General features: G+C 39.9%; 1 protein-coding gene across 2 annotated transcripts in view; it reads left to right on the top strand.

Annotated features, from left to right (window-relative positions):
• The window catches only part of FAM193A (family with sequence similarity 193 member A), a 78,437-nt gene extending 67,879 nt beyond the window's left edge, over positions 1-10,558 (top strand). For both annotated transcript variants that reach the window (XM_082282547.1, XM_082282546.1), the window contains 4 exons: positions 321-551; positions 2,423-3,266; positions 6,834-6,915; positions 9,692-10,558. In XM_082282547.1, the coding sequence (XP_082138673.1) occupies positions 321-551; positions 2,423-3,266; positions 6,834-6,915; positions 9,692-9,785 (1,251 nt within the window). In that variant the 3' untranslated portion in view covers positions 9,786-10,558. The remainder of the gene's footprint in view (positions 1-320; positions 552-2,422; positions 3,267-6,833; positions 6,916-9,691) is intronic.
• The last annotated feature ends 15,982 nt before the right edge of the window (positions 10,559-26,540 follow it).

The raw sequence follows: 26,540 nt of genomic DNA, 5'->3' as shown, positions 1-26,540 counted from the left end.
ATCACAAGAGAATATGGAAATGTAAGTCACAGTATTTTTTCTTGCTTTTAGAGGTTATTTCTTTGTCTTCTCACTCACGCCATCCTCCTCAAGATCAGCTATTCTTTCAGTTGCAAAGTGTAGTTCAGAAGCCATCACCAAGTCTGGCAGGTCTGTTGCCTGTTAAATATACTTTAGGTTCACATACAAACAATGAGTTTGGCAGTCAGGTTTGGACCTCCCACGTTACTTGAAGGTCTCTGAAATTTCAAAATCTCAAAAGCATTAAGTCAGTGAAATTTTTCCATTTAGTCACTAAATTTTTGTCTTGTGGCCTTCAGCCTCCAGCTGCACCAACCAGTAGAAATTATGCAGAGATGAGAGAAAAGCTTCGTTTACGTTTAACAAAAAGGAAGGAGGAACAGCCGAAGAAACCAGATCAGATCTCTGAAAGGGAAAGTGTTGTTGACCATCGAAAGGTGGAAGACTTGCTACAATTTATAAACAGCTCTGAAACCAAACCAGTAAGCAGTTCTCGTGCAGCCAAGCGAGCCAGGCATAAGCAAAGAAAGGTAAGACATAAAAAAGTATTTATTCTAGACCTCACATTTTTAAATCTGTGCACTCTCCTTAAGTATGCCACTGTATACTGATTTATCCTAATGCTGTAATTGTTTTCTGTGTCGTTTGTGATACACTGCCAGTTTGTTTTTACACAGCTGACTTACCTGTTCTGGTGCTACCTGAGGAGTTATGTACTAGACTGGGAGGATTCCTCACAATGCCATTGTCATGTGTTTTGGTGCAAGTCAGCTTTATATTGGAATTTTTCACAGTTCAGAAGGTTATTTCTGAGTATCAGAAATGTAACAAATTTTACAGTTTTGTAGCATTGACTTGTAAAAGTGGACAAAGTTAGAAAGTCAGTGTTGCTGTATTGTGATATAGGTTTTGATAAAGTATCTCTGTAGGAAGCCAGAAAACGTAGGTCAGTGCTTTTATGAGAGAGGAAGAGTTGTGATTTGGTATTTTTAGAATAATTGCACTGAGCACCTTGCTGTCCTGATTGACAGAGGTTAAGTGCTGTGCCACGTGATGATGCAAAGGGTTATCCCAAGCTGGAGTGGCAAGCTTCAGGGAGGGGGTAAGGGAAGAAAAAATTACAGGTTGCTTTCAAATAAAAATTGGCAAAAAAGGTTTCTAAAAAACTCCAGTGTCTAACAGTGAAATTATTTTTTGGAAACGGTATTTGCTGAAGATAAGATAGAGAAAATATGAAAGAGGAATAATAGAGGAAAGACCCTGTTTTTTTGAGTTGGAACAAGCAGGAGACCTTTTCTTACAGCAGTTCAAGTATCAGCCTTAAGTATAAAGTTCAAGGCACAGTGAGATTGGTTGCTGAATGTTTTTAGTTTCTGCTAAGCGTGTTATGTGATCTCACTGTAAATATTTTCTTGTTTGTGGATTTTCTTCTGGCACTACTTTTGCATTCTTTAAATGCTTCCATGGGTTTGCAAGACCTAATGTTCACAAGTTAAATTCTTTATGTTCATGTTGTAGCAATATTCAGCATCTTGAGGGTTTAGTGGATTATTTATAAATAAAACTAACTTCGTAAAATTTGCAATGCACAATTCACTTTGCTCTTACAGTGCAGTTTGAGCATAAGACATGGAAAATTCTCATAGGGTTTTTTGAATGACTTCCATAACTGTGAAAAAGTAATGCCATACAGGCACCTCTAAATGTGCAAGAAAATAAATGGTTGGGATTGTTCTCATTGTATAACTGTTTCGTTTTGCTAATGATGCTTGCAAGATCAGTGCTGCACAGCAAAGTTTTAGGCATTGGCAGCAATGGCTGGCAAAGATCCCTTGTGACTTTGTTTTGGTTAATGAACTAATGGCTGACAATAGAAAACTGCCATCCTTAGAATTTTTGACATCTTCTGATGTAACTATTAATTGCTTAGTATTTTGGTGCAGACTGTTTTTAATGATTGTTCTTCCTAACATTCCTGAAGTCTGAAACAGAGCAACTCTGCTACCAAAGCAAGAGAACAGGTAAATGATACAACTGATGCAAACCTGAGTTACCTTAGTAATACACACAGTCTTTGAGAAAGAAACTGAGTGTTTTGTGGAAATAGAAAACTTTGACTGTGTTAGGCTTAGCAGTAGTGAAGAAAAGATCAACAGCTGGTATTAACAATGGTCAAATGAGTTACACAAACATAGAAAATGTGAATAAAGGATTGTAATGTATTTAAAAGGGCAGCCTTTGTATACTCATTTGTTTGCTCTGCAGACTTACAGATTAAGTATGTTCATATGTTCACATCCTAGGATTTATAACGTTCATGAAGAAAAGTAGTAATAATCCCTAAGACTCTTAAATTTCCAAAATATTTGTCACTTTCAATAAACCTATTACTACTTTGCAGCTTGAGGAAAAAGCTCGACTTGAAGCTGAAGCCAGGGAGAGAGAGCATCACCAGTTGCTTGAGGAGCAGAGGCGGCGTGAGGAAGAGGAAGAAGAGAGACTGAAACAGGAATTACAACGACTCCAAGAGCTTCAGCAGTTGAGGGCTGTAAAGAAAAAGAAGAAAGAGCGAACAAGTAAGGACTGTCCGAAGGTGGACCTGCTCACTAGGAACTGCCAGGCAGTGAAGGAGCCTGTCCCAAATGCACCTGAAGACATTCAGAATGGTACCCTTGAGCAATCAGAAAAGATGGAAACCTCAGCCGGTTCACTGTCAAGACATGTGAACCACACTGAACAGAGGCCAGTTCTAGAGACGGGCTGTGAACTGTCCAATGCTGTAAACACTAGAGACTCAAAGCTGCTTTATCAGAAAGAGGGCAGTGTAAAGCAGCATGAGCCCCTCTCTTTTCTGCTTGATATTATGCATCAACATAAAGAAGGAAACAGCAAACAGAAGCTAAAACAGATGAACAAACAGTGTGTTGAACAAGTGAAAAAGCCTGCTGAATCCCCCAAAGCAGCTGAGATTCAGACTAAAACCAGAAACCAAATAGAATCCAAAGCAAAAGCAGCAGAGCTCCCAACACTTGCAGAACCTAAAAAAGATGAGAAGAAATTAAACAATAACAACAAAAAACAGTTGAACCATGTAAAGGAAGAGAAAGCACCTGTAACAAGTGAATCCCCATCACCAAGTGAACAGCAGCAAAATAATAAGCTAATACTTGCAGATTCTCCTCAACCAAAAGGCAAGAACAAGAAAAACAAGAAGAAAAAAGGGGACAAAGTCAACAGTTCCATTGGTAAGTGTGTAAAAAAGTTGAAGAACTTGGGTTATTTTCTGTTGTTACCATTGAATTCCAGAAGTCTGACATCTTTATCTTTAGGCATTCCTGCCAATGTAAATTAGAGAAACTGAAAAACCGGTGCCAGGAAAACTCAAGTCATCAGAATTATTACAATTAAGAGATAGATAGTGTTCTAGTAAAGAGGTGTAGGATGCTTTCAAAAATAAATGAACGAGCATGTGCTGTAGGTTTTGTAGGGGGTTTTGTCAGTTAGACTTTCCAGGAGTCTCGCTTCTTTTTCTTGCTTAAAATAAATACATCATTTAATTCAATAGTATGCTGAAATCCATTTTGAATTTCTTTAAAAGCAAGATTGTTTCTTATACAGCATTAACAGTATAATATGAAGTTGGTCTTTAGGCAAGGGAAGTAAGGGGATTCTGCAGTCAAAGAATGGTCATTCATGCATAAATATGCATTTTTTTGAGTGGAAATAATTCCTTTCTTATATTAATTACATTAGCAGCTAAGTAAATGAATACAAAAAACTAATTTACTATTTTTTATTTGCTGGAGTGAAAAGTTGCAGCGGGATGTTAATTAGTTGATCAAATTGAGTGTGTTCTCCATATTAGCTCGTTCTAGTAAACAGCATATTTTTATTTCTCAGACAGAAATAATAAACCACAGAAGATTGACTTAAGTAAGTTGCACTTGAATAAAATTATTTCCAACTTACTTTTTTGTTTGCCTGAACATAGCCAACAACTAATACCAGAGCTGAAAAGCGTGTGCAGTTCTGGCCCCTTGGCTTTGTCAGCACAATAATCAAACTGCTGTTCTCCGGCACCTCTTTATTCCTGCACATCCTTGATCCCTACTGGGACTACCAGTTGGGGTGGCAGTTTTTTAATGGACACTTGTCTGCTCAGAGCACCTGGTCATTCCCCTGGGATCACCTGGTAGCTGAGTGGTAATGTTGCATAAATTCAATGTACGCCAAATCACGCTGCTGTTCTGACTGGTAAGCACAACAAGATAGACCTTCATGCCTCGGAAGTCGCTGCCAGTGTTTCAAAATACTTATATTTGTTAAGCTTTGTTACAAAAATGTAAACCTAATTCCTGGTTGCTGGAAGTGCTAAGGGGTTTTTTTTTTTTAGTGATTTCATTGTTGGGTTGGGTGAGCCCACTATCTTTGTTCTTAAATCTGATGCCTGATGTTTCCATTCTATGTCAGTCGAGCAGCAATACAATAGGGAACCATTTTCTCTGTTATTAGTTCTTGTGCATACTCTGTTGTGGTGTTTGGGTTTTGGCTCTTTTAATTTATCAAGAAGAATGTACTCCAGTGATTGAAGCAAGACAGAACTCTAGAACTGGGAGCAGAAAAAGAAGACTGGAGACATTTGAAAGAGAAAATATGGAAGAGGGAGGTGGTGGAGGGTGTTTACTGTAGGAGAATGCAGGTACCTTCCTGCATCTTGTCCTCTTCCCTGACTCCACCATTTTTTTTCTCCTGTTTTAATCAGTTATACTTACAATTTCCAAAAGTTAATGTTCAAGTGTGAAAAAATACAGGGACATGTTTCTAAATTTATCAAGAAAACGTTGTGCTGTTCTCTGTAGAGTTGGGACTGGATTTTTACTTTAAGTAATTCTGACTTGAGAGCTACAAGAAAGATACTGTAATACATGATTTTTCATGTAGTTACAATTTTTTTAAGATATAGGGTTGATGTACCAAATTAGCAAAGACCCAGAAATTGAGCTAAGAAAAAACCAAGTAGAACTAGGGTAATTGAGAGAACATGACAAGAGGGAAACAAAGCTAGGGGGTTTTAGCTAAGTTTTAAAATGAAGTGTTAAAGCAGTGAATATTACTGCTTTTGGTGAAATCTCTGTTTTTTAAAGAAATCTCTTCTGGCAGAGTATTTTAACTTGTTATAAAGAGGCTGAAGAATGCTAGGAGTGTTTGTAGGACTTTCTGCTTCTTCGGAAGTAAGTCGAATGGCAAATACATGCAACTTTTAAACTGCCTTAAGTGTCTTTACCATGAGTTGTCTGTTCTCCTAATCTCAAGGATTCTGGAGTCCAGGTGTGTATTTGTTGGTTTTGGTTACTTTCTTTGTCTCACCCATTTTTTGGAATGTATTGTAGAGCTGCTTCAGGAATGAGATTGGAGTGTATATGTAGTGAGAAGGAAACTTCAAGAGGAATACGTTCAAATTGGTTTCTACAAAAATGTGTGCTTTCTGATGCATTTCTTTTTAAAGTACCAAAGAGAACCATATGCTAAGATATGTGCTAGTTTGGACAAATTTGGAGGAAAATATCCTCTGATAGAAGGCAGGTTACAACCACCCCTCCCCACCAGGTTCAGGAAAAAATAAATTTTCCTCGAAGGAAAGTGAAAGAGATAAAACTATTTATTTAACAAACACACGGGAAAAGGAAAATAATGCTAAATAATAAAACCTCTCACTGTGGAGGGAAAACCTGGGAAAATTTCAGAGTCCTTCTGTAGGTAGCCTCTCTTCCCCGCCTTGGAGTGGGGTCATGATGGGCCCACCTCCAGGGCTTCCACCTCGGTGGAAAAACTCCCGATGTGTTCTGATGTTGAAAACAGTCCAGCAGAGAAAAACGGAAAAAATCAAAGTCCCAGGAAAACAAAAGTTCAACTCTGTCTCTCTCTGGAGAAAAAGTAGCCGAAGGCTGGCTGGAAAGCAAGCAGTGCTTCCTCCCGCTCCTCTCTCTTGCTGCAGCAGAACACAGAGAGGAGTGTGGATCTCTGTGTGTCCTTGAAACATGAAAACAAACTGCAAACTCCTTTGAAGAGTTTGCTCAGTTTTTTTTCTCTCTCCCCTCTCAGGCTCAGTTTAAAGGTATAGAAAGGCACAAAATTAATTTCTGGGCATAGAACAGCGATATGGGATACAATCACCCCAAGGCAGTACAATATACCAACAGGCTCTACAGTGACTTCTTTGTGATAGCTGAGGCCGTGCAATTCAAGTCATATGTTAATGTGCTAATATTTGGGTTGGGGTTTTTTTAATAAAGTCTAATGGTTACTATCATGACAAACTCTTGCAGACACAGCCTGATCATCGTGTCCCAGAGGGCGTACAGCAGCTCTACAACCCAGAAGTTTCAAAGTATTTTTCTTTATAAATACTGTTTTAAAAATATTTCTAGAGCTACCTTTTTAGTAGTAATACCAAAAAATTCAGGCATTCAACAGCTATCTGATTCATCAAGCCCTCTGTATATTGGCTACTCTTACGTGTATTTCAGGTTTATGGTATCTTTTGCCGCCCATGCAATCAGGAAGTTTACTGTTGATTCATCTCTTCCTTTTTACCAGTGTAACTCCTTCAAGTCTGGGCAGAGATACTAGTATAGAGTTTTTAAGAAGTGTCTTTTTAATTATAAGTGTATATTAATTCAGTGTAAATATGAGTAATGAATAGTCTACATGGTTCAGTCAGTTCTCCAAAGACATCTTTAATGCAGCTTCTTCCTCTCTCCTTCCCCCTTCCCCTTGGAATCTAACACAATGTCATCATTTTTCCTTTGTAGATGATGTGTTTCTACCCAAAGACATTGATCTAGACAGCGTGGAAATGGATGAAACAGAACGAGAAGTGGAGTATTTTAAAAGGTAAAGTGCTGTAATCCCTGTACATAAAGCTGTTGTTGCTTCTTTCCATATGTCATGGTTGTAAAACAAGGAAAAACAACACCAACCCACAATTTAATAACTAACTCCTGGCAGAAAAGCCTGTGTTGTAACAAAGCAAATCCTGTTACAGCTGACATTCTGAACACTGTAACAATCACCAGAGCTGTGATCTGTGGGCACAGCTCATAGCTGAATAGCACATATTCAGAAGTGAGCGCCAGAATTATCTGTGTGTCCCCCAGGTTCTCATCAAGGCCTTCAGAATATTCTCAATTACCATTATTTATAAGCAAAGTTGTTGTGAATATTTCTTCTATTATCCACACAGGCCAAATACTGATTAGTGTTTAAAAAAAAAAGCTATTAGGTATAAGTTTGCAGACAGATACTTCAGAAAGGTCTGTTCATTTTTTTTTTCTTCCTTGTTTACAGAAACTGTTAGTTGGGAATTTTATATTGCACATGAAGTAGAGGTGTATAACTGTGGGATAGTAGCTTATGCCAGTCTTTAAGAGGAGATTCTTATCCTGGAATCATGGAATGGTTTGGATTGGAAGGAACGTTAAAAGACCATCTCGTCCTAACCCCCCCGCCATGGGCAGGGACACCCTCTACTAGAACAAGTTGCTCAAAGCCCCATTCAACCTGACCTAGTACAGCGACACTAAAAGAATAATATAAACTTGTGCTTGTGAAAGCTTTTTCTTCTGTACTCTTTGGTTGATTTTAGGATTTGTGCATCATATTGAGAGTTGGACTCAGTGATCCTTGTGGGTCCCTTCCAACTCAGAATATTCTGTGATATTAGTTACCTCTGTATTCCTCAAATACGAGCTTATGTTTAAATAGTGTAGCACATGTTCTTCCACAGTACAGAAATCTGTTCAAATTTGTTCTTCAGTGGTGTCTGGTTGTGCTAGTGCCCCATGAATACATCTAGTGAGCCTTTCATTTTGGTAGCCAAATCTGAAAAGTTACAAGTAACTCAGTTTCCAGCAATTACATAACTTAGGACACAGCAGTAGTATTTCACAAAGCAACACAAGCCATTTGTTTCAAGAAAGGGCTTTCAGTATGTATTTCTTTTCTAAATTTATATAGTTTTCACAGTCTACATGCCTGGGATGTAATGTATGTGTGGGTCTTGCAAAGAACTGAGTGCAACTGCTGCTTATTATTGCTACAAAATGCATATATCTGATTATTTATGGAGTTACAATGTGCAAGACAATGAAATTGTCACGGGTACATGGTCTCTAGTCTCAAAAATTATTTTTTGAGTGGTGCCAATTAAAGGATTTTTTTTTTTAATCAAAATGTAGGCTTTACAGGTGAAATGTGGCATGTGTTAGGTACCGCTAGTGTTGCTTTAGCATAAGCCTTTGTTATGGAATATTCTTAGCTTCCTTCAAGTTTGCAGTATCTGCAATAAATAGAAAAGTTACGTTCATCAGTTATTTACTCTCAACAGGATGAATGAAACAGTGTCTTACATTTGTAGAGGTGCAGTTGAATTCTGGAGATGAACTTGACAAATGTGATTCCAAGTGAAGAGTTAGCACTTTAAAGCATGCAATTTAGTAATCCATTCAGTAATTGGCAGAATGTATTCCTTTGCTGTCATCTGTTAGGAAGAGCGTGCAACTGTCTAATTTTTTTTATATATGCCTGTTTAGAAAAGGTGTCTGAAAAGCCCTGATAGGTGCTATTTTAGAGGAGGAAAAACAGCTACTTAATGCCTTTAAGGCACCTTTAATGCCTAGGTTCTACCATTTGATAATTCCCAGCATAATACTTGGAAGGCTAGTAGCATGGCTTGTTTTAGTAACCCTTCATGGCAGTGAACTGCACAGGCCTACTGAATTCATATTTTTTACTCGTAGTTCATTCATCATCTTTTCTTCCTGCTTTGTAGTGGTGTAATAGATGGATACTTTAATTACACCCTGACATCATGATTAATATTGTATGCTGCTTCTAACTTTAGCACAGAAAGAACAAAATAAGTCTGATTGTAACCTTCCACTGTACCTGTTTTATTGTGCTCCTTCTGTCTGTCGCCCTTTTTTCGCTTTCAGTTGTTACAGAAGCATTGTAACCTTCCAGAGAGAGGTTTGCACTGCTGTGATGCAGTCATGCAGCCTTTAGCCTAAAGAAGCCTTGATAAAGTTCTTCAGCACAGATTAACAGTCCCTGAAAAGCCTGCATGTGGCAGCCTTTTCCACAGTTATTGCATAAACTGTGGTCAGTGAAAGCAAATAAGAGGGTTTTTGTTCTAGAGGTGTTTCTTCCAGGCACGTGGGCTACTTATCTGCTGTACTATAAAGAGACCTTCTTTTCCTAGGTCTTTGTCTCCAATGCAACTTTGCTGTATTAAGAAGAGAAGCAGCAGTGTCCCATGCCATTACTGATGATGCTTTGCACACCATCTACCACTCATTCTTACCCTTTCAGAACTTTTGGTGAATACAGCAATGCCATTTCTGTTCCTACTTAACATTCAACATTCTGTGCTGCTGAATGTGCAGCATTCTTTGCTGCCTCCTTCACTTAGTCGTGATAATGCAGTGGTGTTAAAAGTGACTGGTTTATGATGTATTTGAGTGATGGACAAGTGATTTTTTTTTTTTTTAACGTATGGTTTTGTTAAGAGGTTTTGTCTTTCTGAATGAGAGCTACTCTCCAAAAGAGGGATAACACACATGGTTTGATTTTAAGTATATTGGTTTCACTTTATTGCTCTTTTTCTTTTCAGATTCTGCTTGGATTCTGCCAGACAGACAAGGCAGAGACTTTCCATCAACTGGTCCAATTTTAGCTTAAAAAAAACCACCTTTGCTGCACATTGAAATGACACAATATGGGGAGGGAACCCTGCAGGAATCAATGAATGACAACTCCACTTACCTGTCCTGCTGTGCTGAGAGCTTATCTGGTCTTGAGCCAGTGCTGCCTTGCCTTGTCCCCAGTGCTGTGTGGATCTGCACTGAACCCTTTGGCCTGATAATTCTTGCGGACTGAAAAATTGCCACTTTCTACCTGAATTTGTTAGCTTGTGTGCTTGTAGTCTGTGAGTGAGACTTACTTGATTGTAGCTGTATGCCGTTGGAGTTGGAACAATAGCTCTTTTCCATCTCCTTCTGAATGCCTTGGCCTCAGAGACTTTAAATTGCTTAGGCTTGGGTGGAGGCCAAAATACTAGGTTGCATCATCTGCAGTGGCTCCTGTCACTTCTGCATCTAGCTATGTTTTGTCATTCTGACTCCTGACAAAGGAATGGACCTAGTCAGTTGTGCTTTCATCTGCTCCAGAATTCTCCTGACAGGACTTCATGAAAAAGAGGCTCTTATGGGACAAGTATTCCCTCAGTTCTTTCACAATCTACTGTTTAAGAGTGTACAAGTTACGCTATTTGTGTTTTGATTTTTTTCTTCCTGACTTGTAGCCAGCTTGTGTAAGAATACTTGCAGAATGAGAAAATTTAAAAAAGAACAGTACTCACACTATCAAATCTGTTATAGAGTGTATAATTGTATTAACACTGAAGCCTAACTGGCTACTTTTTTAACATATTGTTAAGTGATATTAAAATCATGTCTTTCTTTTTGAAAGATGGAATACATTAGTATGGCAGATGACTTGTGTCTTGCTTTTTTCTGCTTGGGTGGGGAAAGGGAAGAAAGAAATATACAAAAAAATTTCGTAAACTGAACTTCAGCTTGTGTCAAAATTGGTCAGTGAAGCCTTATCAACTTTAATATATTCTCTGTTTGCCAGCTCACATGATAGGAAAAACTATCTGCTAGAGCAAGAAAGACTCCTCCTGAATGCTGGAACTAAGTTTCTGTGAATTACTGTAATGTTTCTATTTCAGTGGATAATTGTGAGAAACAAGGTAATACAAAAATTTCCAGTTTAATGTCAGTGCAGAAGTGAAGTAGGTAGGTTCAATACTGCTCTCAGGTAAATGGTTAACAATATAGTAATGGTTTACAGTTCAATAACAGTTCCAGAGTATGCCTAGTGAGAGAAAATATGGGTGATTTAGGAGTTTGAGCTGTGTAAAGGTAGCACACTTGTAGAAGTTTTCTGATACTCTCTTCAGAACAGAGACAACAGAAGCTTTTTTACTCCAGATGATCATACCAAATTTAAGGCAGTCTTCTTTTTTTTTTTTTTTTAAGAAAACTGATCTTCCACTCAACACATATTTTAAAGTACAATACAGCTTCAAAGCCCATTAATGTCCTTTCCCAGAACTGTTCCACAGTTTTCTTTCTTCTACTTGTTTGCACATATTTTTCTATGATCCACCCTCTGGGCTTGGGACTGAATTGCAAGACACAGTGTAATTACACTCAGCTTTGGACTTGGGAGAGTTTAACAAATGATTTCTTTCATGTCCCCTGTGAGGCACGGATGTAGCAGGATTGGGTTGGCTGCAGACCACTGAAATACCTACAACTTCACATCCTTCTTTTTTGTGCTGGAGCTCCTATCCCAGTGTGTGCTTCTGGTACAGAATATAGTTGCTCACCTAATACCCAGACATTGCAGGTAAATGAGCCCTTAGTCTCTTCTTGCAGAGGAGATTTTGAGAACAATACCTGTTTCCAAAATATAGTTCAGGGACATAAAAGGGACATCTATTATTCAGATTAAAGTTGAGGAGGGAATTAATAGCTTAGACTCACTTTTTTTGTCAATGCAGTGTTTGTCAATGGATTTGTTTGCTTGTGCTGGAAGAATAGCAGCTCAAACCTAAAAGGTAGTATCCATGCCATTCAGCACCAGCTGTCCCAGCAAAACTACAAAACTATGTGCTCTTGAAACAGTTAGTGGAAAGGAATGAACTTTGTTCCTTGGAATCATGGAGGCTCGCATCTGTTGCAGCCTGAGTTAGATCTGAGTTATATATGTACAACATTACTGGAGAGACTCCTCATGTGGAACAGTGGCTGGGGAAAAAATTCCTGCTAAAACAGCGGAAGCTGGATGCATGTGTGAAACCCAGCTTCTCAGACTTCTTCAGTTCTAAACCATAACACAAGATGGCAGTGCATGTCATCGAGGATCTCAAGAAATTGAGACCTGGGTTGGGAAATCTGTTTGATGTCACATAGGTGAATATTGGTGCAGATCACACGTTTTCTAGAGTTGGAATGCTTTGAAGGTACTGAGACTTTTAATGGTGCTAGAAAACTCATAACTTTTGTTTTCACTAGGAATTGGGTAAGAAAGTTGGCTTTATTCCCTACTAACAAAGCAGTTTAAAGAGTGATACATAATATGACTGCTTTTTATTTTGAAATCCTGACTTCAGACAACAGAAGTACTTTTTGCGTTTGAGGAATGTATGTATGTATTTGTATTATCATTCAAAGCTATGTGCCATGTGCTCCATTGTGGTATATTGGTACAAGTAATGTGCTCCCACACTCTGAACGGAAAGCGCCAAGAATGAGTCTCCATGGATCTGCTGTTGTGTACCTTGACAAGAAGTTAAAGGGAAATCATACTTTTTTATAATAATTTCATAATTAAGTGAAGATAAGCGTGGTTTAGTCTGGGAGATTTGAAGGGGGGTTGTAGTCAGGTGGGGCTTGGTCTCTTCTCCCAGGTAACCAGTGACATGGTAAGAGGTATTAGCCTCAAGTTGTGCCAGGGGAGGTTTAGGTTCAATGCTAGGAAAAATTTATTCACTGAAAGGGTGGTCAGGCATTGAAACAGGCTGTGAAGGAGATGGTGGAATTACTGTCTCTAGAAGTATTAAAAAAATGTGTGCATGTGGCACTTGGGAACATGATAGTGATTGGATCAAGGTTGGACTTAATGATCTCTGAGGTCTTAATGATTCCATGAGTCTATGAAAAGTACTGGCTTCAATTCTAGCACACTGTGGCCTTGGGCAAATTAGTTATTGTTACTCCATTCATTAAGTGGTTTTATTAAGGATTTGCTGAATTATGAGCTTGTTTCTTAATGCCTAAATTAAGTAAGTAACTATGTGAAGTCTGTTGAGGTACAACTTATTGGAATCATAAATGTTCCTTATTGGTATTTGTGTAGTTCAGATAAAATACATTTCAAGTTAACTTTGAGTAGAGGTGACCTCTGTAAATAATATATCATTACTGAGTAAGTTAAGAGTTCTCATGAGACTTGGAAGGGGAAGTAAGTCCAACTTTGACAGCTGTAGTGTAGTTTATGCCCCTATTCTTTACTCGTGTTAAACTGTATGAAAGATGGGTATCTTAAGTTCTGGAGGTGGCTGGTGGCATATCTATTTTATGCCTTTCTGCTCATACCAGTGCTGCTGCTGAATCTGAGGGTGTGGTACTGTCATGCATTTACTTGACAGAAGAGGGCATAACTGCACAAAATGTGTGTATCGTGAACAGTGTTGATTTCGGATGCTCTAAGACAACTCTTAAACAGGGATGTCTTATTTCTGATTGGCATTCACTGCTGCTGCTTCCTGAGGTGATGTAACTGAGAGTTCAGAAATCTTCAGGATGTCTTTTTGGTGTGGCATCATTGGTGCTTAAAACTGTGTAGCTGAGGTTCAGCATGCTGGCAACACAGATCTTACCATAGGCTAAAAAGATGATTTCATGTGTTAAAAACTAATTATATAGTGACCGTTAAGTGTGTAGGTGTTTGTTGTGCTCACTGCTGTTCAAAAAGGCTTTCCAAGTTGCCTTCTGTTACAGAGAAGGATTAGTTTTCCTTCACTTTAGTATGGATTTTGTTGTATTATAATGGAGAAATGCAATGGTTTCTGGAGTAAAAGTTTACACTAATATTCACACATCTCCCAGTACAAATTAAGGTGTGCCACTTGCAATTGCAGAAGCAAAAAAAAAAAAACCAAAACACCAAAACAAAACCCCTACTTGCTCTGTTATAACATCTGAGCAAGATTAGGAGTGTAGTATCTTTGTTGTCTTTGGCTCTTTCTATTTAAACCTCCAGGAAATCTGAAGACTCAAACCTTTGATAGGGGAATTCTCTGAAGTGAAGTCACGGAAGTGTTGATTTGAGATGTCTCCTTTCTTCTTCCTGCCCACCAGAAAAGACTTCTAAGAAGAATTCCAGTTTTCCAGATTTTAAGTGCCTTCCTACTGGCCAACAACTTGTTACCCTATTTGTCATTTACTGAAAATGTTAAGCATAAAAATATCATGTTTTTTACTGCTGCTACAAGCACCTGATGTAAGTGAACATCACTTGAAAGGGAGATGGTTTTCTCTTGTTTTCCCCACTGAACAAAGAAGTAGCAATGCCAGCCCTTTTTTTTTGGGGGGGGGGGAGGTGGGCCTAATTTCTGTTCTTCACAGGTCTGTATTTGGTTTCAGCTTTGCTGCTGCTTTTAGGAGAGTTGCGCCTCTCCTAGCTCAGTGCTTAGAGATGTGAAAGGAACTTATTGATGCACTCTGGATCTACATATACTGTTGAAAAACATGCCAGGTAAACTTATGTTTTCCTGTAACTACTTCTGAGTTTTTTACTGGTTTGCTTATAGAGATAAGTATAAATGGGATTTTAAAACAGATGGTGTCCAGTTTCTATCTCTGTGAAAACCCAAAGGAGTTGTATTGATTGTGTCTTCTCTGATAAGTTCTTCTAAAATATTGTTATTAAACCTACTAGTTTAAATGTCTCATTTTAGAGTGGCTTGAAGTGGGATCTCACCTGAATCATAGGTCCATAGCCTTTAACCTTGCTCTTTCACAAGAAATAAGCAGTCTTTTTTTGTGTTGTTAATGGCTCCTTGGGCAGAGTTGCCAGGAGAGGAGAGGATGTTTCTTTAACCTAATTTTTCCTTCCAGTTTGTCTGTATCGCAGAAGTACAGCAGTCCACAGATCTGCATAGATGCAATGTGTCAAGAGGGATCTACTGGACGCTTGTTTTCTAGAAATTGCCCAAAGTCAAACTCTCTGACAGTGAGGAGCGTTCAGGAATCTCATATCAACTCTTAACCTCCCTTACTTTTACCATTTTATTCTGGAAGCTGAACAGAAAAGTAAAACGAAGATCTCGGACAGTGCTGTAATACCCATAAGCTGAAAATTTCATATTCATTGACTGGTGAGGAGCAGATGACAAGGTAATGTTTTTGCTGTAAATAGTACTTACGTCCAGTTTGCTGTCAATGAAGAGACGAGCCAGTGGGCAGGTGCAATATCTGTGAAGAAAGAGACACATAGTATTAAATGGAAGAATAAGTAAAAATCTATACCGATGTACTCACAAATGATTGTCACTGATACTGCATAAACTAGCATGCATTCTACACCAAGTATGTCACTCAACCAGCTTACACAAGTTCGATTTTTCTGAAGGAAAGATGTCTGGACTTGTCCCATTCTGGTTTCCGTTAAACAGCCTGTTCACTCAAATCAAGTTGCTACAATGGCTTGTGCTGGTTTTGAGAGAGCGGGGGAGTTGCATGCAAGCAACATGATGATGTACAAGGTTGTTTTGCTTGTGACTGAAATACAAGATTTGAATCCAGGGGTTTAGAGTAGTAAAGCTGCAATGCCAAACTCATCAGACCAGATGAGTGTATTGCTGCCTGCTGTTGCTTCAACAGACTTCATGCTTCAATCCACTCATCTGTGTCAGCTCATGGGAGAGTGGTTCAGCTGGAAATGTATAAACAGCAAAGCCCTCTTTTACCAAGAAGGAAAAAACACAGGAGTCAAGTCACTTGAATCAGATATTTGACCATACATACTTGTCTCATATAGTCTGTCTTCAAGACCTGGTACCGGTTTTTGTCCAACTATTGCTTGACCACTAAATAAATTCCACAGTATTGCTAAAGGCAGTTAAATTGAGGTTTTCATGGTTTTTTGGATGGTTTGTTTTCAAATCAATTAAGTTGAGGGCAAATTAGATATAACTGGCTTGCAAGAGAGGCCGTCTTGGGGCACTCTTAACAGAGTAACAGGGAAAGCCAAGTTCTAAGCCTCTTCACTTATATATGTTGTTTGTATCAGGCTATGAGCTGTTTGCTGTTGGGAGTGAAATTTCAAGGCTGGAAGCAGGGCCATAGTTGTGTAGTCTTGCTGACTGAAAGATGTGATGGCTAGAAGTATTTGAAAGTGGGAGGGGAAGAGTGCCCTGATACCCTAGTACCTAACGTAGCAACAGTACTGTCACCTTTATCCTTTAATGCAAGGTCACCTCTGAGATTTCTTAATTGGGTGTACTCTTACTTTCTGTAACAGTCTGCAGATAAAGTCCTTGTCTTCTAGTTAGCAAGTAAAAAAACTTTTCCATTTGAAGAGCGAAATGAAAATACAGTTTGCTGGCATTTATCATATATGGGCCTTCTACCTTTTCCTTTTTCTGCCATCAATCTACCTTAAAAGCTTTTAAAGGCGATGTCTCATTCCTTCTTAGACTCTGAGTTCATGTTTGAAAAGTCCATTTGAAGAATTAATGAACCTTTTCAGTAATGTAATTGTGGTGCATGTCACTTCCCCAAGCCATTTTGTGGTCTAAAGTGAAATTTTCTTTTATTCATTCCCCAGCTGCCTTGTGAGCGTTTTTGTCATTGACATTGGTCATACTTGCATATTTCCCCAAGTGGGGAAGCTTTCCGAAGGCAGTCTTGCAGAAAATCCTATCCTTTCTGTATCATGAGTTATGCTCCTTGAGTCAGAAGGCATGAAATTGTGTATTGACTGGGGGGGTGGGGTATTAAAATAATAATAGTAATAAAAAAGTCTGAGACTGCCTGCAGTATTCAAGTGTAATTGTGGGAGGAGCTGGCTTAATAAACTGTACAGGTAAGAATAGAATTATGAGGTAAAAGGCTTAAGTCTGTTATGTGATGCTCCTTATTCTTACTTAGAGCTTTTGTTTAACATGAAGCAAAATAATTCATTGAACAGCCTGCCAGAGAAGGTTTTAAGTACATCACTCAGCTTCTCCATACTGTCTTTTGCTGGTTTTTTAAGTGGTACAGAAGCATAACAGATAGTGAAAGAGTTATGTAAATACATGCATAAAGTTGTAAGATGTTTCAGATGTTTATTATATTTGCTGCAGGGCTGCAGCTGGGGTTGTAATGCTTGATAGGGAGGTAGGTGGAAATGCAGGAGTTAAGCAGGTCAGTCATCTTGCCACATCAGGACTGTTATCTTCCAAAATATTTCTTAATTTCAGTTCACTCAGAGACCACCAATTGTGAACATTACTGTAACTACTCTTCTGAAATCCATTTTTAGCCCATCTTAACAATTGGTCAATCCAGGCTGGTCAGAGTTGAGTTGCTGGAGAGAGTTGGCTTGTTCTCATGTGGTCTGAACTTTGTGTCTTGTTTTTATCCCAGTTTACCAGTATAGCCTGATTTTTTTTTTTTTCTCTTTCCTCATGCAGATGCCTTTTTGGACACTAATCTACACTTGTGCAACAGGAGTGTCGTCACTACGTGCCTTGGAACATCTTAGGTGTAGGAGTCAGGGACTTGAAAGGATTAGGCACTGGCAGTAGACTTAGGCAGTGCCTTGGACTAGGACATGCTAATCTGTATGATGCATGCAAATAGAATAAACATGGAAGAGAAGTCCTAAAATGTTGAAGTAATTTCCATACAAAGGTATGTTTGTCTTTGCGTTGGAATCCTTTAAATGATGTGGTGTAGGGAAAGAGAAGGTCTGGCATGACCTGCTGCCAGTTCCCTTTTCTCACGCCAGCAATGTATCAGCATGACATGGTCTGATGATGTGGGTGAAGCATTTATTAAAACCAGTTGGATCCCAAATACAGTTGCAGATCACAGTCTCCAGGCTGGCTGGCTGATCTTGTTTATTGCACAGTGTCTTTTAAAAAAGTGAACCTAGCACCTCTTACGTATTTAGACTGGGAGATTATCATCTCTACTTTGGATTTGGTTTTGATGCCAATTGACACTTCATAATGTTTAGCTGTTGGCAACTTAAGCAAGCTTGAATGTTGCTGTAATACAGAATCACCCAAACAAAAATCGCCCAATAAGGAAACAGTGCAGCTGGTTGAGAAATTGTGGAAGTGATAGTGTTTTGAAATGACTGTGAGGGGAAAAAAAAACCCCATCACCACAAAACCTAATGCTTTTGGGTATAGCCTGGAATGCATTTTGTGTGTTAGATTGCAGGAGATAATGCAGCATAAGTATGAAAAACAAGCATGTTACTTCAGTTACACGTGTAAATATTGATGCCCTGTTTTAATGTGTAATGATCTAAAATAGTTTTGGTCTTAAAGGTAACATTGTTTTAATTGCATAAGGCTTAAACATTGCATAGAGATGACCTACTTCCTCTTTAATTTTTTTTTTTTTTTGTGTTGTGGTAGTGTTCCATAGGCCTAAACTTCATAAGATGTGCCATTTCATGTATTGTGCTCTGCACAGCTTCAGGTGTTGTATCTTGTATGAAAACTGAAATTAGGTAGCTGAGGGTAAATGAAGAAGAAAAAAATAGCTATTTTAAAGTAGCTTTTAAAAAAAAGGTTTTGTTTTTTTCATCATAAGGTTTTTTGCAATTCCTTTTTGCATTTTAACTTGTTTTGTAAAGCATGTAGAAAAGATTGTTGTAAGTTTTTATACAAGGTTTTGTGTCTTTGACTCTTTGGAAATGTCTTACTTACTTTTGGTGATGAACTCTAATTTAACTACTTTCTTAAATGGTTTTTGCCCTAACCAGCTGACAGTATTTCTGGTTTATTGTGGTCCTTGCAATCCAGTAACTCATCACTGCACTGAGAATTGGTCTTTCCTAGGAGCATTATTGATGAGGATCTGAACTGTGGTAAAGATGTCTTCAGGCTGGCACTGGTGTCCCACATTGGTGTATAATGGGAATAGGTGAGGCAGGAAAGACATTGTGCAAACACTGGTTGACTCCATTTTACAGAAGAAGCGTCAGCACAGAGCTGAAACAGCTTTGCCTCAGAGCTGCCTCAGCTCAGTGCACCTCTGAAACAGAGCTGGAACCTGAACACTGACATTCAGAGACTTAAGTCTATGGCTGAATTACAGGCCTGCCTTATGTCATGAGGATTTAGAAAAGAGCTGTCACTGGATAAAAGAGGAGGAGCACTGTGAAGCATTATCCTCTTGCTTTGTGGTGATTTTTGCACTACATGTTCTCTTCCTTGTGCATTTACTCTCACCACCTCCCAGATCATCACATCAATCTTCTTGCTCCTACAGACCTTGTGGCTGAGGTTGCCTGGAAATACCTGAGGAGTGATTGGGTTGTGTAAGCAGTAATGTTCTCCTCAGGCTTTTTGACAGCAGAACTTCAGAGTTAATACTATGGGGCTTCGTTTGTTCAGTTAAAGTGTTACTTGATGCATGCTTGAAGTGCCAGCATCGTGCTATAGCGTTTCTTCCCATGTGTGAACAGTGGCATCACTGAAAAGTGACAGAGTACCCTGTGCTGTAGTCAGACATGTTGTGAGTAACCTCCATGGGGTCAGAGCAAAGTAAAACTCCTCATTGTTCTCTAAACAGCATTGGATGAGAGAAAGAGGAGGGGTCTGGTGTTTCTGTCTTACCTCATTCATTCCTGTCACAATAACAGCATGTCCTCTGCTGGAAGAGGCAGTCACTGGGATGGATAGGAGCTGTGGATTTCCTCGTCTGTAGTAGTCTCTTTTGGTAAATTCTCATAAATCAAGAAGCGTGTACCTCACGCGCTGTGGCCAGATTGCAGTCCAAACCCTTATTAGTCGGTTTTCTATGGATTGATCTCGCCTCTTGCTCCGGGATTAAGTAAAGCAGTCTTGTTTTACCATATCAGGTTAGTCTGGTTGCTGTTTTCAGTCATACATGACCACATTTCTTGGTGGGAGTAAGAACTGTGGAGTGACCCTAAAACTGGGTATCACTTTTGTACTTCTAAAATATGGCAGTTGTTGCTAAATACTTCTTTTATACCCCTGAAGGGTGTTTGGTCTTTAGATCATGGAACAGGCTGATGGGGGGAATTTTCATCTGAAAGGTGCTGTATAGAAGTTTAGCAGAAACATTTAATAAGTGAGGTGATGGAAACATTAAATGCTAATTAATGGTGTAGGTTGCATTTTGAGGTCAGTATTGCATGGACTGGCTACCCGGTGCAGTATCACCGTCCAGGGTATGAGGAAGTTAATGATCTGGCTTACACGTTTAATGCTTAAGAAACTCTAAATATGAAAGACCTCAAGTAGTTCAGCTATGGTATAAATGTGATCTGCAGCAGTGATTGTGGACTGTGTAGAATTGCAATGGTTTCTACCCACTAGAAGTTAATTTCCAGGAAAGCACATGACTTACTTGGTTCACTTTACTTTTGCTGATAGAAAGAAACTGAGAGCTTTTGTCAGTAACAGCAAGTTTTGCATTGAGTGAGGATCCTTGTCTCATAGCAGATGTACTTATTTGCATGGGAGTGAGCTAATTTCCAATGATCAGCTCAGAATGGGTTCAGCTAATTGAGATACTACATGCCATTTCCTGCTGAGAAGTGTAGAAGGAGCTGAAATTATCTGCTGTGCAAATACAGAGGAGGGACAACAGGTATATGTGGAGAGCTTGGCCGAGTGTGTTTAAGCATCTTGGTCTGGTGGGATAACTTCTGATAGAATGAAAAGTTGCCTCTTAAAGCTGTTTAATGAGAATTCACTATGAAATTTGACACTGTCTGGGAAAAAAAAAAAAAAAAAAAAAAACAGCTTTCCCATGTCTTGGTCTTCAGGTGAGAAAATAATCTTCCTTATAACCAACAAGACAGGATATCGGATGCTAGATTTTTGTAAGGAGTGTGTGGTACTTTTGTATCACTTAAGAGTTGCCATTATCTATGCAGATCATCAGTCATATCAGTTGCTGTGTTTCAGCTAAAGTGGACTTTGCCAGGGTTGTAAAAGGGATAACTATTTTTAGTGGTGATGAGACCCAAAGTTTAACCTGAAAGATTAAAGTGCCTTTTCAGGGTAATGTTCACCTAGGTGGAATTTGGTTGCCTTTTTCTGTGTAACCAAGGCAGAAGCTTGGTTACTTTGAAAGCCCAGCTTTCAAAACATACTACATCCAAATTTCACTGGTTGGAAACACAGATAATTTGTGTGGTTCTTGTTCTTTTGGAGTGTGGAAGTTATGGCCTGCTTTTCCTCTAGGATGAGTCACTAAAACACTCCTGCTCCCTTTTATGGTGGCATTCTGGCAGTTCCTTGTTGGAGAAGCCACCCAGGAAAGGAAATGCTCTGCTTATAAGTGAGAGTGGTGTGGCCAGTACAGAAATTTGTGCTTTGTGGCCAAGTGGACTTCCTGGTTTTTTGTTCACTGTAATCCTCCACTGCTGTTTTCCATTGCCAATACTAGATGTTTAGGGATCAGCATCAGGAATATCTTAAACATTATCCAAATTTTAAGTAATTTCCAGTTCTTTGTGCCTGGTATGCCATGTGTGGTGTTTCAGTGGACACACCTCAAAGGACAGAGGAGGTTTTTGAGCAGAATTTAGCTGCACTCTCCAGAAAAAAAAAAAAAAAAAGGTGGTGAATTTTCACGTAACAATAAAGATGCAGGTGTAGTTTAAATATTATTCTTGTCAAAAGAAATGTGACAACCAATGGGTCCTCAAAGAGAGTTCCAACTCATTAAGGCAGTTAGCCTGGGGTGCTGCTAAACAGGAACTGATAAAAAAACCCAGATATCAGAGATTCGTTTTACAGGTTTGGCTTAAATTTTAATTGCACTGCTTCCTGTGTTGGTTAATCAGAGTAAAGACTGATAGCTCTAGAGAAAAAGTCCTAGTGCAGCATCCTGCTCCCACTGGCAGTGCTTTCAGAAGACACGAGGTGGCAGTCAGGGAAGGTCTGCACCCAGTGGAGGGCTAGCCACCAGTAATCAGAGGTTTTTGGCTTTTCTTTCAAATTTTGATTCTGTCTGACTCAGTCTAGTTTGACACTTCCAGGAGACGGGCTGAGGCCACACCAGTTGCAAGATGCCACCTGCTGCTGCCCTGCTTGCTGTGCTGGTACATCAGCCCAACAGCAGACATGAAGTGTGGGCTGCAGACTTCACAGGGATTGTGGTTTCTAGTGAGCCCTGAAATCTGGCAGGGTAGTGAAGTCTAGCACATGTGTTACAGCCTGGCCCTCCTTCTCGATACTCTCTAGCACCCTCCCTGTGTTGTTTCAAGGGCTGTTGCCCAGCTAGCTGTTGTGCTCTCAAAGCTGCTGCACCACCTGGCAATAGGTGATCATGGAACTGATGGTTTGATTTTACTGGGCTGGAGGGTTAATAACTTTCTCACTTGAATACTTTAAGGCTGGGAAGCCTGCAAGGGGAGTTTTAGTTCTGAAGGTTGTATGTGAACATGTCTGTGTTGCCAGGCTTGAAGAAATTGTCTCTTTAGTCAGAGGCTAAACCCAGAAAGGAAAGGCTGTGTAGCAGGAATACAAAACAATAATTCAGGGCAAAAGGAACTTGGGAAATTCTCCAGTCCAACCACCTGCTCTAAGCAGGATCAGCTTTGAGATGGCATCAGGTTACTCCAGTCTTTATCTGTTTTGGCCTTGAAAACCTTTTAGGACAGAGAGTGGAGCATGTCTGAGCATCTGTTAATTGATTTATCAGTTGTAATAAGTTTGCCTTCTATTTGTTATTATTGTTATTTTACTTTTTAGCCTTTAGACTCATCTTTCATGTCTCTGTTTTTACCAATAGAGACAGAAAGCTTATTTATGGCTTCTAAGGAAGTTCTGGGGAAGGAGTGGGGATTAACCCATGCATTTCAAGAGTTTCAAAGTGAAACAAGACAGCATTGCCATTGTGAAGCACCTGCCTTACATCAGCCTAGAGATCATGTTCTTGTGGCAGATTTTTCCACTATGTGACAATAGTGGTGTAGGGATTGCGGCAGTAGTGATTGTTTGTGGTGGAATATTGTATTAACCTGGCATGTGATGTGATACATTTGTTAATACTGTCTCAGGCTGGCTTGTTGATGGGGAGCCTTGTTTCATTTTGGCTGCATCATAGCTGTGGCACGCCTTTCCCTTTATAACCTACTCACTCTGTGTAAGTTACATTAAGGAAATAATAAATAAATGACAATGGGCTTCCCCTAACTGAAGTTAGCTGTTGACCTTAGAGTACCATAAACTACATGTGCAAAAAGCCCCTGCTCGTTTTCCAGGTGGGCTTGAGGAAGCCTCTGAGTGGCTTTTTGTGAGTTAACATCCGGAGGAGGAGTGGTGGAGATGGTGTGAATGTTATGTATTTTGCTACAGGAGCTGGTGATTGCTTGAATGAATGGACTTCCTGATTCAGAGGTAAAGAATGAATGGTCTCTCCTCATAGTTTCAAATTTATTATAAAAGGTACTTTAGCAGCTCGGTGGTGTCTGCAGCCCCACGCAAGTGCTGCCTAGACAATTGTTTCCACTGCTTGAGAAAAAGTCCATCTGACGCACCAATGGGAAGTTGACACTTTCAGTTCATTAAAGCAAACATCTATGAGTGCATGTGCTCAGCTGAGAATGTTTCAGCTTCTAAGAAGGGTCTGAAAAAGACTTGAACTTCAAAAGCTTTATTGTCCAGAGGCACAGACTGTTACTGCTCAGCTCCCTCCTGCTGTAGCTCTGGGAATAAGTGTGTAGTTGGTGTTTGATTGTTGCAGCAGTCTTGCCATAGTGCTTGACCTTGCTTTATTTAAAAATCATAATTAAAACAGTGGCTTTCTGTGTTTGCAAGGTAACCATGAATTTGGAACGTCTAAAAGAACTTGCCTGGCTGATAGTTCAGTGAAGGGACCTTTACAGAGACCTGATAATATACTGATGTTTTACTTATTTTCATAATATTTGTTTGGTTTGTTGTCTTCACACAGCTAATATACCTGTTTGTACTTTTTCTTCTAATTGGCTGTTACTATGCTCCACTGGAAGGTGCCCCTGTAGCGGCTTTTCCCCCTCTATTTTGCTCTAATGGCTGCTTTGACATGCTCTAAGTGCTTGGGGACTTTATTGAGTATTATAGGATTACATTTCAGCCATCAAATCTCTGATGTCAACTCCATGGTAATGGGGGAAGCAAAGATGCTCTCAGCTTTTCCGATCCGATTTAGAGGGCAGCACTATGTTTGGCCCCATCTTGTTCTCACCCAAGATACTGGTGTCTGAAAACATAACTCTAGAGATGTCAGCATCTGACAGAGTAGTGTACATGGATAAGAACTGTTAGTGAAATTAAAATCACCATTTTGGGTATGCACTGTTATGTCTTCTGTCTTGAAATATAGCAGCTTTTTGGCTTTGGCATAGTTGTGGTTAAGATGATAGACTGACATGATGCTTCTACCTTGTTTTTTCTTTGGATAGCCAAAGAGTTAATGGTGATCCCTCAGAATTTTAATCATGACTAATGCAGGTTAGAAGGGACCTCTGCAGGCCATCTAGTCCAGCCTCTTGCTACCTTGCGTGATGCTTCCTTGGCTGAAGTGGCCCCTAATCCACTTTTTCTCTACTTCGGCTCATGCTGCACTTGCATAGACTCTGCCCCTACCTTCAGGGAGATCTGAGAGCACTTTCCCAGCCAGGTAGATGTTTTATACCTTGGTGGAGTTTTTTGTGTTCTTTGCCCGTGGATCAGTGTTTTCCTTGCTGCTGAAATACTTTTTGTTGCATTCTGCACAGTTTCCATGTTTCACTCCAGAGAAGCTTTTATTTTCCTGCCTTCCTATGTGCTCAGGCATTGTGTCCATACTCCTTCTAAGTAGCCTGTCCCCACTTCCACCTCCTGTACACTTCCTATTAGTGTTTGAGCTCAGTCAGGAATTCCCCCTTGGGCGGAGCTGGCCCCCTGCCACATTGTCTTGACTTCCTGTACGATCTGACGGTCTGTTCTGTTACGTGGCTGTTCTTGGAGATCAGCTGGCCTCCTAGGTCCCTTTGCCTTAGCTCCAGTGGGATCCTGCCTGCCAGTTCCCTGCACAAGTGTAGATCTGCTGTTCTGAAGTGCAAGATCTCTATTCTGCTACCCACCTACCTCGCTTCTTTCAGGTTTTTTAAATGACCCTCAGGATTGCTGTGGCCAAGGCTGTGATCAACTTCCACAGCTTCAACGAGTTCATCTTCATTAATGAGTAGCAGATTGAGCAGGGAGTGTCTGTACTAATCGACTTGTCTATAACTTTTGTGAAAAAAGGTGCCCTTCAGGATAGCTCTCTGGGATTGCTTGCACCCTTCATTGTTGCCCTCCCAGGCAGATACTGGCGTGGTGAAACCCCTTAGAATCATTAAGGTTGGAAAAGACCTCCAGGATCATGGAGTTCAATTTCTAACTGAATACCACCATCAACTAAGCCACAGCACTGAGTGCCACAACCCATCATTTCATGAACACTTTCACAAATGGTGATGCCACCACCTCCCTGGGCAGCCTGTTCTAATGCTTAACCACCCTTCCAGTGATAAAACTCTTCCTGATGTCCCACCTGAGCCTCCCTGGCACACCTTGAGGTTCTGTCCACTTATCCTGTCTCTGAGAGAAACAGGGCCTGCAGTCAAAAGGCTTCTCCTCCCAGCTGATGACAGCTGATTTCATCAACTTTCTCCTGATTTTGGTGGCCTGTAGCAGACTCCAGTCATGCTATTATGCTTGTTGGTCTCCTCTCTAATACTGACTCTGAAGCTTTTGATCAAACTGTCACCTATTGCTTTGCAAAGCTCTGCACATTAAGGTCACGTCTTTGCAAAGAACATGGCCCCAAGGTCTCACTTTTCTCTTTTTACCTTCCTGAAGACCCATCCATCTGTCCATCCATCCATCCATCTCAGCAGTGCAATCATGTAAACTAGCCCGCTGTATCTCAACTCCTAAAAACATCACAGCTTTGTACCTGCACATGGATTTTCAATTTCTTCCTTTCTGCAGCATTTTTTGTGTACAGGTACTTCAGAGATAGCTCGTGTGATACGCCTGGAGGGTGGGAGAGGGAGAGTCTGGGGAAGAGAGTAGGGGCACTGGCTACTGTTTGTTCCTTGAGTTTCCTTTTCTGTGGAACGGGTTCTGCTGTCATGATGTTAATCTTTTTGTGAAGCAAAGAAGCTGCTCCACTTGTGTAGGAAATGTCAGGAATGTAATTCCTGGGTACTGTTAATCATGTGAAAAAACCTTTCATAACCCCTTTCTGGCATGAGTGAGTGAGCACACAGTAGGAGATTTGTTCGCTTTTAGAAACAGGCGTTTCTAATCCAGCTCTTTCATACTCAACTTCTGTGACATAATTTGTGTACCTGTAGAACGATGCTGGTCTACCTCTTAGGGATTGGTCACTCTTTATGACAGTTTTCAAATATTCTAAATTCCAGTTGATTTACTTTAATACATTCTTTCACCTACTTAAATGCACTTGCACAAACACACCTGTTCTGTCTCTGATAATTTCTATTCGGCCTTCTTCATGCAGATTTTGCTTTTTTTCAGCATTTTTCCATATGGTGGACTCTGGATGTCCCACAGTGGATTTGAGATTTAGTCCCCAATGAGGAAGAATGGAAGAAACTTCTTTCTTCCTCTCTCCAATGTAAGGGAGCAGAATCAGCTGGCATTGGCT

Source organism: Coloeus monedula, assembly GCF_965178545.1.
Source record: "Coloeus monedula genome assembly, chromosome: 5".
Lineage (NCBI taxonomy): Eukaryota > Metazoa > Chordata > Aves > Passeriformes > Corvidae > Coloeus > Coloeus monedula.
The sequence above is the reverse complement of the archived record's forward strand: the minus strand, read 5'-3'. Positions and strand labels throughout refer to the sequence as shown.